At 44.0% G+C, this 12,951-nt stretch overlaps 1 protein-coding gene across 2 annotated transcripts in view; it reads right to left on the bottom strand.

Moving 5' to 3' along the window:
- LOC109416914 (zinc finger and SCAN domain-containing protein 12) overlaps positions 1 to 12,102 on the bottom strand; it is a 29,131-nt gene extending 17,029 nt beyond the window's left edge. The window contains exons 1-2 of one of the 2 annotated variants that reach the window (XM_062846700.1): positions 11,306 to 12,102; positions 5,806 to 11,064 (exon numbers count right to left, since the gene is read on the bottom strand). In XM_062846700.1, coding sequence (XP_062702684.1) covers positions 10,182 to 11,064; positions 11,306 to 11,829 — 1,407 coding nt within the window. In that variant the 5' untranslated portion in view covers positions 11,830 to 12,102 and the 3' untranslated portion in view covers positions 5,806 to 10,181. Of the gene's footprint in view, positions 1 to 5,805; positions 11,065 to 11,305 lie in introns of those variants that run through there. The other variant, XM_019691034.3, reaches the window with a different exon arrangement.
- Positions 12,103 to 12,951: the final 849 nt, after the last annotated feature.

Below are 12,951 nucleotides of genomic sequence, written 5' to 3'. Positions count from 1 at the left end.
TCACATTATAAGTAACATCACAATAAACAATCATATAATTCAGGGCCGAATTTACAAATGTGGGGGCCCGGGGCCACAGTGTTGCGGGGGCCCTCTTTTTAGCGGATATTTCTTTTTTTTTCATTGTAGAAAAATTCAGAAAATATGAAATATTCTTCCATAAATTAGGGTAGTTATTGGAGAAATTAATCTAGCTTAATTAGCGTAACTAAAAAAAAGGCAATCTAAGTATAACAGATATCCAAAAATGAAAATCTAGTCTGAAGTTGATTATAAAAGAAATTCTAACAAGTAAATAACGCTTTATCCGAGAGTGTTAATAGTATTAGATTCCATCGATCAAGTCGAAATTCATGAGAAAGCCCTTTAAGAAATTTAAAAATAGATTTTAAAGCAGAAACAAATTTTGAAAACGACGTATAATCAATGGTGTAGCATTGATTATACGTCGTTTTCAAAATTTGTTACTGAAAGGAGACATTTTCGATAAATTTCAAATAAAATTTATTGCGCTATCTTTGGGGCCGTTATTGCAAAAGCTCCAAATAGAATTTCTTGCGGAATCATTGATGAAACCTATAGAGTTGCTAACCGATTACCAAGTTTCTTTTTTTGTGGAACTTGAGCATAAACATTTCTAACGCGACTACGAGAGGTGTTTCTGGTGTACGCGCAAAATAATTGTTAAGAACTCCTTGTGAAACTTCAAGAGGCAAAAAATCCATAGTGGTATTTTAGCGGAAATTCAACTAAAAGCTGCTGAAGAAGTTTCATCGGAAATCCATAATGAGTTCCTGATGGAATTTCTGTTTTATTTTGAATAGAATTATAAGTAAAATTTTCGACTCTCTATCCCATAGAGTTTAAGATTTCATCCAGAATTCAGGTAAAGATGATCATTCCGAACCATAAAAATCTTAACAACTTTCAGAAGAAGTTTGAAATTTTATAAAAAAGCAGATATCTGCTTCTTTCTAATTTGAAGCAAAATATTTCAGACACATCTTGATAGTAGAAGTACTTGTGATAAAAATTAAAACAGGATGTTTCTAGCACTACTTTTTTCCGATTCCCATTTGAAGTTAGATTTTGTGGGGGCCCCTAAAATGTGGGGGCCCGGGGCCATGGCCCCCCTGGCCCCCCCTTAAATCCGGCCCTGATATAATTACTTACATCTTCGGTGTTTTTCTGCCAAAGAACAAAATTGGTTCTTTGCGCCCGTGTTATTGCTAGTTCGCATTGTTTGATTGCTACAAGCATTCGGTAAACACAACGCTAAGCAGAAAACACCGAAGATTGACAACACAAAACAGAGTCCGACACATTCGGAGGACTCGGCTCAGGGGTTCGCAATACCATTCTCACGTAACAGGGAACGACAGGGCAAGTCTAGGCAACAGTGTTACGATAGACGGGGACACGTTCGAGGTTGTAGAAGAATTCGTCTACCTCGGATCCTTATTAACGGCAGACAACAACGTTAGCCGCGAAATACGAAGGCGCATCATCAGTGGAAATCGGGCTCCACAAGAACCTGCGGTAAAAAAAATCACCACAGCATCAAATGCACCATGTACAAGAAGCTGATAAAACCGGCGGTTCTCTACGGGCACGAGAGCTGGACATGCAAGCACTCGAAGGGTTCGACCGTCGGGTGCTTAGGACCATTTCTGGCGGTGTGCAGAGGAACGGTGAATGGCGTTGCTGGGGGCAACCCTACGCCACTGCCAACCGATAACGCGCAACACTGTTTCATGTCACTAATATTTCCCCAATAGAGGTAATCACGTTCAAATGTATGCGTGCCTTTTTTGTAGATGTAGTTGTGAAACTGCGAGGAAAATATTTGCACTCTTGCCCCGGACGTTGGTTTTATCATTATTTACCCGTTTTACCCAATTAGATTGGGTAATATTTGTATATGCCATCTGAATAGCCTTTCAATCGGCGTGCACTTTTGTGTCATGAAAAATTTGCGCTAGTGTTCGTGTGTTGAAATGTCACTTATCTCTTAGATGTCAAACGTTGACAGAAGTCAGAAGACATTCTCATATTTCTCAAACCACTTCTTTGCTTGTTATACAAAAAGGGTAGAGTGGACTATTTTTGAAAATTATATAAATTAGACCGTCATCCTGTTGAATTAAAGTGAATTAAACCAAAGGGGACCAATTGTAAGTTAACAGTTTTCTGTATATTATATTCGTAGCCTAACAAGAACTTTGTTAAAAATACAGATGTGAGCTTCACGCAGAAAAATATATATTGAAGTCTAAAAAAACGACTTTGAAACAAAAATAAAATATCATTGATCCACGGCCTAAGTGAGATTTTTATTGAATCAATGACAGCGAGTATTAGCTTAAAAGCATTTATTTTGTTGTTTTTAAGTCTAGCTCGCATAGCCTGAATGTAAATTCAAAGTGGAAAATATTTGATTCTAATATTAAATTTCATTGAAACAAATATATTACTACTTTACTTCAAAAATATTTATTTTTGAATCAAAAAACGCAAATTTTTGATTCAAATACAAAATTTATTTATTTTAAAAATAATATTATTTGATAGTAATATATTTCAAAAAGACCATAAAAATAGTCGAGTCAAGTACAAGACACTGAAGACGACCTTACAGTTGAGGTCGAAATACGTATCTGTCAAAGGATGCAAATTTTTAGTGAAATTCAAAGGAACCGTACTTAACCCGATTTTCTTTTTATTTTCATAAAAATATGTTTTTAATGGATTATCTTCATTGATTGATTGCGATCTAATAAATATTGAGAGCACAAGATCGGAATGCTCTCATTAGTTATGAGATCGTATTCAATCAAAGCAGATAATCCAATAAAAATGAATAACACTTTTAGGGTGCAATATTTACTATATTTTACATTACTAGGCAATTTCAACAATAGTTTCAAGTATTGTTCATTTTTATATTTTTCGATGATGGACCTTATCCTTTTGCTGTTGTTTGTAGTACACGTAAGCTCTTGTGCAGTTGTAGTTACATTAGCAACAGCCAGCAGAAGTGGAGGCGGCGTAGTTACAGATGCAGATTTGGCGGAAGATTCAATAGATAGCGGAGGAAGATTCTGTCAAACAAAAAGGGTTTCCTTAGCAAACATAATTTTATGAACAGCAGTTACTACTACTGTAGATGCTTACCTGGCCTTTTCTTTATTATTTCCTGGACTTCCTTGTGCTCGATTATCCCGTGTTACTGTTATCTGGAAGGAGCGATATGAATTTTATAAATAAATAATAGTTGTACGTTGTACTTTTTTGTACTTACCACTGAAGGCACTCTCTGTGTCATCCGACAAAGCAAGTTTTCAATAAAATAGATGTTTCTTATGTTTTAACTATGATCTCTCCTTCGACAATTTCGTCGAGCAAGTTCATTTTTCCGCTTTATGACAAAAAAAAACAAAATGGCAGCGGATAGACTTGTCCAAAATGTTATATTTATTTCAAAGTAGTCATTTTTTTAAATCAAAAACACAACGACTTTGTTTCTAATACATTTATTTTAGAATCAAAGTCGTCTAGTATTAGACTCAAATATCAATATGCTTTGATTTAAAAAAACAGTATTGAATTTGAAACAAAGTGGTTATGCATTTGATTCAAATATACAACTTTTTTCTGCGTGTTGCTAAACTTAACCTCAAAACGGCGTGCTACAACTAAGGAATCCGAAAACGTTCCAACAGGCGGCGAAGAATGAACCACGAGCTCGCTGCACTTTACGGCGACCTAGCATCCGAAAGTTCGCAAAAGCTGGAAGGATACGATGTTGTGAGAATGCCGGAAAACAACCCTGCAAAGCTGGTGTTCACAAGAGACCCGAATGGTACAAGGAGACTTGGAGGGCAGCGTGTAAGATGAGTGTACCAGGTACAAAACGATCTGGCAAAAGTTACAGGGTGTCTACTACCTGGGCTGCAAAACGGTGAGTCGATAAGGAGAGCGTCCAATATAGCTCTGGTCCTCACAAGTTCCTACCTCATGCTTTCAGGGGTCAAGCGATGACAAAGACCGCCAGCTAAGAGTTGTGTGCTTAGCTGGTAGTGCAGCCTGGGCACTGTTGTCCTTCTGACTTCAGCTAGATTGACGAGGTACGACCCGAGCGTCTATTCACCAAGGAGGTGCGGCTCAAACAGCGTCTGTTCTGGCATCCAGCGGCTGAGTAAGAAACGCTGCACCACGCCCAGCTAGATCCAAGGTGGTAGCCCCATCAGCGTGGTTGTCCCAGTGTTGGTTGGGACGTTAAACAGAACTAGCACGATGGCCCTCCGGCGAGACAGGAGTGTTGGCGTAGGCCCAATAAGCCACCCGTAAAAATCCCCATTGCGAATAACATAGGAGAAAATACGACTCGATACAATCGGCAAAGACCCACGCGACGAAATAAGGACTACGATTGGAAACTTGGAACATGGAATTGCAAGTCACTAGGTTTCGCAGGATGTGACAGGATAATCTACGATGAACTACATCCCCGCAACTTCAACATCGTGGCGTTGCAGGAACTTTGTTGGACTGGACAGAAAGTGTGGAAAAGCGGGCATCGAGCGGCTACCTTCTACCAAAGCTGTGGCACCACCAATGAACTGGGAACAGGATTTATAGTGTTGGGCAAGATGCGACAACGTGTGATCGGGTGGCAGCCGATCAACGCAAGGATGTACATGTTGAGAGTTAAGGGCCGTTTCTTCAACTACAGCATCATCAACGTCCACTGCCCACACGAAGGGAGACCCGATGACGAGAAAGAAGCGTTCTACGCGCAGTTAGAGCAAACATACGATGGTTGCTCGCCGCGTGACGTGAAAATCGTTGTCGGCGACATGAACGCGCAGGTAGGAAGGGAGGAAATGTACAGACCGGTAATCGGGCGAAACAGCCTGCACGCCGTATCGAATGATAACGGCCAGCGATGCGTAAACTTTGCAGCCTCCCGTGGTATGGTAGTCCGAAGCACCTTCTTCCCCCGCAAAGATATCCACAAAGCCACTTGGAGATCACCCGACCATCAAACAGAAAATCAAATCGACCACGTTCTAATCGACGGTAAATTCAATACAGTTAAAAAACTATAGAGGACGAATGTCGCTGCTGTTCCCTTTGTTCTCCTTCGCAAACATCCCGGGTATCTATCTGTCAAACTGCATACTTTTTCGTTTTGACACTTATATCCCTGCCTATCCCCGCCAGCAAAAGATTTTGCTTCAGCGACGCCAGCGACATTCTTCCTCTATAGTTTATTAACTCTATTGTAAATTCTTCTCGGATATACACACTTAAATTAAATCGCCGACCTCAGTAAACGGATTGCCGAAAATCCAACAGCCGAGAATTCGGTAATGATTTTTACTGAATCTCGGTAAAAGTTTTACCGAGATGTCGTTAAAACTTTGCCGAGATCTCGGTAATCCAACTTTCTACCGAGATCTCGGCAAAGTTCACCGAGACTCGGTAATGGTTTACCGAAAACTCGGTAAAGATTTTACCGAGAATCAGTAAATATTTTACCGAGATATCAGCTGTTGGATTCTCGGTAAACAGTTTACCGAGATCAATTTCTGAATTTAAGTGTGTAACCAACGTCCGCACATACCGCAGTGCGAATATAGATTCGGATCACTACTTAGTCGCTGTATGCATGCGCCCAAACCTTCGACAGTTATCACCACGCGTCGAAGTCGAACGCCGCGGCTCAACATCGAGCAACTTCGTAACGTAGAGGTGACTCAAGACTACGCGCAGCAGTTAGCAGTGGCCCTACCAACGGAAGAGCAGCTTGGCGCAGCTACACTTGTAGATGGCTGGAGGGACATCCGATCAACCACAGGCAGTACCTCGGGGTCTCCAGATAGCCTAGTGGTTAAGGCTATGGATCGCCAATCCGGAGACGGCGGGTTCGATTCCCGTTCCGATCGAGAAAATTTTCTTGACTCCCTGGGCATAGAGTATCATTGTACTTGCCACACAATGTTACAAAATTCATGCAATGGCAGGCAAAGAAAGCCCTTCAATTAATAACTGTGGAAGTGCTCTAAGAACACTAAGTTGAAGAAAGGCAGGCCTAGTTCCAATGCGAACGTCGAGCCATAAAGAAGAAGAAGAAGAAGTACCTCGGCTACAGCACTAGGTTTCGCGACTCCGAATCACAGAAACGACTGGTACGACGGCGAATGTGAACAGTTGAAAAACGAGAAGAATGCGGCGAGAATGCTGCAACACCGTACGAGAGCGAACGAGGCACGTTACAAACAGGCGCGGAACAGGCAGAACTCAGTATTCCGGATGAAGAAGCGCAAGCATGAAGAACGAGATCGCGAAGCTGTAGCTGTACCGCGCTAAGGACACACGAAAGTTCTACGAGAAGCTGAACCGCTCACGCAGAGGCTTCGTGCCACAAGCCGACATGTGCCGAGATAATCACGGGAATATTCTCACGAGCGAGCGTGAGGTGGTCGAGAGGTGGCGGCAGCATTACGATGAGCACCTCAATGGCGACGTTGCAAGTACCGAAGGTGGCGTGGTAACAGATCTAGGAGTATGTGCACAGGACAAAAGACTTCCGGCCCCTGACCTCCAAGAAATTAAGGAGGAGGTTGGCCGGTTGAAAACAACAAAGCCGCTGGGGCAGATCAACTACCAAGCGAGCTTCTAAAATACGGTGGAGAAGCACTGGTGAGAGCACTACACTGGGTCATTACCAAGATTTGGGAGGAGGAAGTATTACCGGAGGAATGGATGGAATCTACATATCTACATCTACAAAAAGGGCGACAAGTTGGATTGCGGGAACTACCGCGCGATCACACTACTGAGCGCTGCCTACAAGATACTCTCTCAAATTTTATGCCGCCGTATATCACCGATTGCAAGAGAGTTCGTGGGGCAATATCAGGCTGGATTCATGGGTGAACGCGCTACAACGGATCAGATGTTCGCCATCCGCCAGGTGTTGCAGAAATGCCGCGAATACAACGTACCCCACATCACTTGTTCATCGATTTCAAATCGGCGTATGATACAATCGATCGAGAACAGCTATGGCAGATTATGCACGAATACGGATTCCCGGATAAACTGATACGATTGATCAAGGCGACGATGGATCGAGTGATGTGCGTAGTTCGAGTATCAAGGACACTCTCGAGTCCCTTCGAATCTCGCAGAGGGTTACGGAAAGGTGATGGTCTTTCGTGCTTGCTGTTCAACATTGCGTTAGATGGTGTAATAAGGAGAGCGGGAATAAACACGAGTGGGACGATTTTCACGAAGTCCGTTCAGCTGCTTGGTTTCGCTGATGATATTGATATTATAGCTCGCAAATTTGAGACGATGGCGGAAACGTACATCCGACTAAAGAGTGAAGCCAGGCGAATCGGATTACTCATTAATGTGTCGAAGACAAAGTACATGATGGCAAAGGGCTCCAGGGAGGAATCACCGCGCCCGCCACCCCGAATTTATATCGACGGTGATGAAATCCAGCAGAGAAATTCAGAGGCGCATTGTGGCAGGAACAGTGAATCAAATTTCAACCATCGCGCAACAATAATGACAATGTCGCAACCTGTATTTGTTGCGACAAAACAACCCATGCGACATAAGTTTATCCCAACTTGAAAATAATGGGATTAACATCATACATCACGAGCTTAGAGATTTTTAAGCCTTGCATTGCGATTTTCGAACGGTAACTTCGATTCGGTAAACACTGCCACTCCGGTGCAGCTCTATCATCAAACAGTTTCGACTTTGTGTTAGTAATAATTGATTATTCACGAGTTGAAAAGTACGCAACAAATTCAGCTTCCGTTTTGTCTGCAACAAAAAATTTCGAGATCATGTCATTATCTGTCACCAGTAGGAATAAAGACTAATCGTCGCACCTTTTTTGTTGCTTGTTTTGTGCCTCTTTTGTCTGACAATTCTCTTCACTGGGCAGGAAATCGTGCTTACTTTGGACTCCGCAGAACTCTACGATCGAATAAAGTTCGCCGTAACACGAAGTTAACCATCTATAAAACGCTGATTAGACCGGTCGTCCTCTATGGGCACGAAACATGGACCCTACGCGCAGAGGACCAACGCGCCCTTGAGGTTTTTTTGAACGGAAGGTGTTGCATACCATCTACGGCGGACTGCAGATGGAAGACGGGACTTGGAGAAGGCGAATGAACCATGAGCTGCATCAGCTGCTGAGAGAACCAACCATCTTCCACACCGCGAAAATCGAGAGACTATGGTGGGTGGGTCACGTTATCAGGCTGTCGGATAGTAACCGGACTAAAATGGTTCTCGAGAGTCATCCGACCGGTACAAGAAGACGTGGTGCGCAGCGAACTAGGTGGGTCGACCAAGTGGAGGACGATCTGCGGACCCTACGCAGAGTGCGGAACTGGAGACAAACAACCATGGACCGAGTGGAATGGAGCCGGCTACTATGTACAGCAGAGGCCACCCCGGCCTTAGCCTGATCGGTAAGGTAAGACTTCAGAAACCTGAATCTTCAGGACTTTCTTCTGTTCTTGATCCGCTGTGGTAAAGAGCTAGAGGCTCTCTTTACGCTTTATGCGTTATTACAGTGTCCTTTTCAGGACGCTATGTGAACCCATTGTGGTACGCTTTTGCGTGAATGACGATCCTATTCATTTACCTGTCTTTTCTCCTGTCCTATCCTTTTTCCTTCCCTTCTCCGTCAGGTAAATGATGAATAGGCTCGTGTTCATGGCGATGGCACAAACTTCCCAAATGGAGGAGAACGTGCCTCTGGAGCCGACCTACTGATACCTGATACCTGATACCTTCGGAGGTTTCTCCTGAACCTTCTACGGAGATTCCTCCTGGAGGTCTTTCGAGGATTCTTTCTGGTATTCCTTCAGAAGTTCCTCAGATTCCTTCTGGGATTCCTCCAGGACTTCTGTTGAGAATTCTTTCTGGACTTCCATCGAGGATTCCTTCTGAAATTTCTTCAGGAATTCCTTTTGAAATTCCTGCGGGGATTTTGAGAATTCTTCTGGAATTCCTTTGTGGATTCTTCCTAGAATTTAATTGGGAATGCCTTCTGGGCATCCTTCGGGGATTCCTCCAGGGCTTTTGTGGCGAATTCCTTCTGGACTTCCATCGAGGCTTCATCCTGGACTTCCTTTGGGGATTCCTCCTGGACACCATTCGGGGATGAATGGACTTTTTTCTAGGAGTCTTGTTGAAATTCCTTCGAGGATTCTTCCAGGAAATTCTTTCGAGGTTTCCTCGTGGAATTCCTTTGAGGTCTCCTCCTAGAATTTCTTCGAGGATTGTTCCTGGATACTCTTCGATGATTTCTTCTAGAAATCCTTTGAGGATTCTTCCTGAAAGTCCTTCTGGGATTCCTCTGTAGATATCTTTCTAAGAGAGATTGTTGAATCACCAGGATTTCTTACAGCAGTTCCTGCAGGCAGTGATGTCATGCTCCTGAGTGTCTGTTAACGTATGTGCGGTTATACTATGAAATTGAGAAACACTGTTCACATTTTTAGTGCGGAATGCCATCCCTGCCTGCAGGCATTAGTCCAGGAGTTCTTTCAGGGGCTCTACCACGAGTTCTTTTAAAGATTCCATCAGGAGTTACTTCAGCAATTCCTCCTGTTGTTCTTTCAAGGTCCCTCCTGGCATTATTTGGAGACTTCTCCAGCAAATCCTTAAGGGGTCTGAATAGTGTGACCTTGTACCGACTTTTAGAACCCTTTAAGCAGAATACCCTTTTCGAATGAGTTTAATTAATTTCGTGCTTTTTAATTCCACCCTCGACACTTGTTGGCTCAATGTCAGTTACCCACTCACTGGATGGATAAGTGACACTGAGGAATATTACAAGTGGTATTCGAAATACGCGTATCTGTCAAAGGATGTTCAAGGTCAGATGTGTTGAGAATAATGTGATAGAACGTTTGAAAGAGCAACCCTTCGGAAAATCAACTCGGATGTCTGTGAAACGATATAGCCTGAGCCCGTTATTATTGGGAATGCGCAAGAAGAACGTCTAATCTGGTTGACGGTTGGAAGAAAAGTGAACATATTTTAGCAAAAAGTAGTAGGTACATAGTGGGATAGTTCTTTAACAGACAAATAATCTTTTTTTGGAAATATTTATTATTCCAATTTAAATACTACTAACGATTACTCTGATCAACTTCATCAATTACTTCGCCATGACCCTGCTGTTGCTCTTGCTGATGCTGCTTGTTCAAATGCCTCATCAGATATCGCCTCTGCTTGAATACCGTTTCGCAAAGGCCACACTGGAATGTCTCCGAATCTGCACGGTGACACTTCTTATGTCGGGACAAATTGTGTCCGGACTGGAAACTCTGGCCACATTCGTCACACTTGTAAGCCCGAACATTCGAGTGAATCGTCTCGTGCAACTGCAACTTGGATCGAGTCAGGAATGACTTCGAACAAACCGAACACGTGTGGTTCCGGCTGAAATCGTGGATTTTTCGGTGCATATGCAGGGACGCCTTCTGTTTGAAGGAGCTTCCACACAAGTTGCAAACGTAAGGCTTCTCATCCGTGTGCAGGAAGCGGTGCTCTTTTAGATTGCGACCGTTACCGAAGCGCTTGCCGCAGACTTCACAGGAATAGTTTCGAACCTTCTGGTGTACTTCCCGGACATGGCGGTTCAGTCCCTGTGAAATCCGGAAGGTCTGCTCACAGTGAGGACACGCAAATGGCCGCTCCCCACTGTGAATTCTCAGGTGAGCCTGATACGTGTACGGGGACACCATCTGCTTGCCGCAGTCGGAACATCTGTATAAGACTTTTCCATCAGAAATAAATTTTCCTTGTTCAACCAGTTCCTTGGACAGTGGAACCGGATGAGCTCGAAGCAGCGCCGACGGTTGATTTTCCAGTGATTCCAAATCTTCCGATGGATCTTCTTCCTCCAAGAACTGATATTCTCCGTAGAGCTCCTCCTGGGGTTCTTCCTCTGACGGGGACAGCAGGATGTCGTCGAGGGTCACAATGTCGATGGAGTGCCGTGCAAAGTCCCTGCAACGAATACATCACCCGATTAGTGGACTTATTGCTAGAAGTGACATTACTCGGCACTCCACCGCAGGTGACACTATTCAAATAATAATTCCCACGAGTAGAACGGGAAAGAAGATCTACCGCGCCAGAGCCATCTCCAAGTATCTTACAGACTCCGAACGATCAAGCATATAATGCTCCAATTAAAGCGATTATCCCAAAACCAACACCCGAAGAAATAATCTGTAACTGTACTCACCCTTTCTTCTCCGGTGAATCCTCCGTCGTGTCTTCCTGTTTCGAGTTCCGCTTGTTCTCCTTAGCTTTCTTCGCCGGACTCACTTCCACCTCAGCTTCCTTCCTCGCCACTTCAACCGCCTCCTCCTCGACCACCATCTGCTTCGTCTGTCGATCATCATCCCGTTCCTCTTTCTCCTCCTCCTCCTCCGCCTCAGCCACCTCCTTCAACTCCTCGCTCGAGTTCAGCATCGTTCGGAACTTTTCGTCCGTCCGGTGGCACTTTTCGAACAGCTCGTGAAACCGATCCAGTGTCTCCCGGCAGCCGTCGCACACCTTCGTCGGGAGGCAGTCCTCGGCCAGGATTTCGATCTGCAAATACCTGCCGATTCGTTCCCGCAGCCGATCGGCCGCCCGCTTCCCGAACACCGACGTCAAGTTTTCCCCCAGGGCACCACATATCCGGCACAGCGCCTGGAAGTCAATTTCCACCATCTTCAGGCTGTCCGGTTGACCGTCCGACGTCAGACGGCAGATATCCATCATTTTCCGCGGTGTTTTATTGTGGTTCCCGATCGCTCCCAGAAAATTCGGGTGTCGATTTCACGGTCGATTCCTTTTGGCAAAACGACGAATGTTTTTCCTAACGCACGCTAGCGGTTCATGGTGCCGCTGATTGTGGAACTGTCCGGAAATGATTTTCACTTTATGGCAACTGGTTTAGGTCACGAATTTTCACGAAAAACTTTCTTCACGATTCACTTTTGTTTAGGTTTGCATTTTTCTTTGCTTTTTTCCCAGCTGTGGTTGCGAGTTTTGTGTACACACTGAACGAAAACCTCCGCCCGAAATCGACTGACAAGCGATTCGATCGCGCCCCTTAACGACTATCGGTCGGAAACCGTATGGCCCACCGACCGGATGATGTCATCCTAAAATCGGATGACAGCCGCATGAAAATCGAATGCTTACCATATGGTCGAGAAACCTCGTGTTTTAGCGATTGATATCAAAATAATTTTCGTCATTCTATCGAAAATGATATGCTAGGTAGTGATCAGGGTACCCTTTCGGGCACCCTTTTCAAAACGATGTCATGTCTAGAATTAAGACATGCAACAAAAATTTCTCAACGTCGCAAGCACAACGATCAAGGAACTTGTTACGCTATCGATGCATAAGTTTGACGCATCTGTGTTGTCCTCGCTTTCCAACTAACTCTCATTCACACAGCGTGCGTCGACTCATACGCGAATGAGATGATTGTCGTTTGCTTTCAGGGTGATTGCCGTACGACTGATTCGTCATTCCAAAACACGATTTTGGTTATTTGGACTGGATGGTCTGACAAATCAGTCGATTTCGGGATGGGGCTTTCGTTCAGTGCAGGTGCGAGACAGACGCCAAAAGCAAAGATAAACTGTCAAAGTGGTGAAAATGTGTTGCCAGACATTCGAATTTTTGATCAATGCGAACAAAATTTGTTATGGGAACGTTCAAAAATTACGTCCAACATTTGGGGGAGGGGGGGGGTCTAGAAAGTGTGACAGTACGTGTATTGGGTACACGGAAAAATATTATAACCCAAAGAATAAGTTTTAAAAACTCAAATTTGACTAAACTGCTTAAAGTTTTAACTCAAAGTTGGGTTGTTTTCTCCCTCGCCCC

The sequence above is a fragment of the Aedes albopictus genome, chromosome 1 (assembly GCF_035046485.1).
Source record: "Aedes albopictus strain Foshan chromosome 1, AalbF5, whole genome shotgun sequence".
Taxonomy (NCBI): domain Eukaryota; kingdom Metazoa; phylum Arthropoda; class Insecta; order Diptera; family Culicidae; genus Aedes; species Aedes albopictus.
Note: the sequence above shows the minus strand (reverse complement) of the source record. Positions and strands in the feature narration are given on the sequence as shown.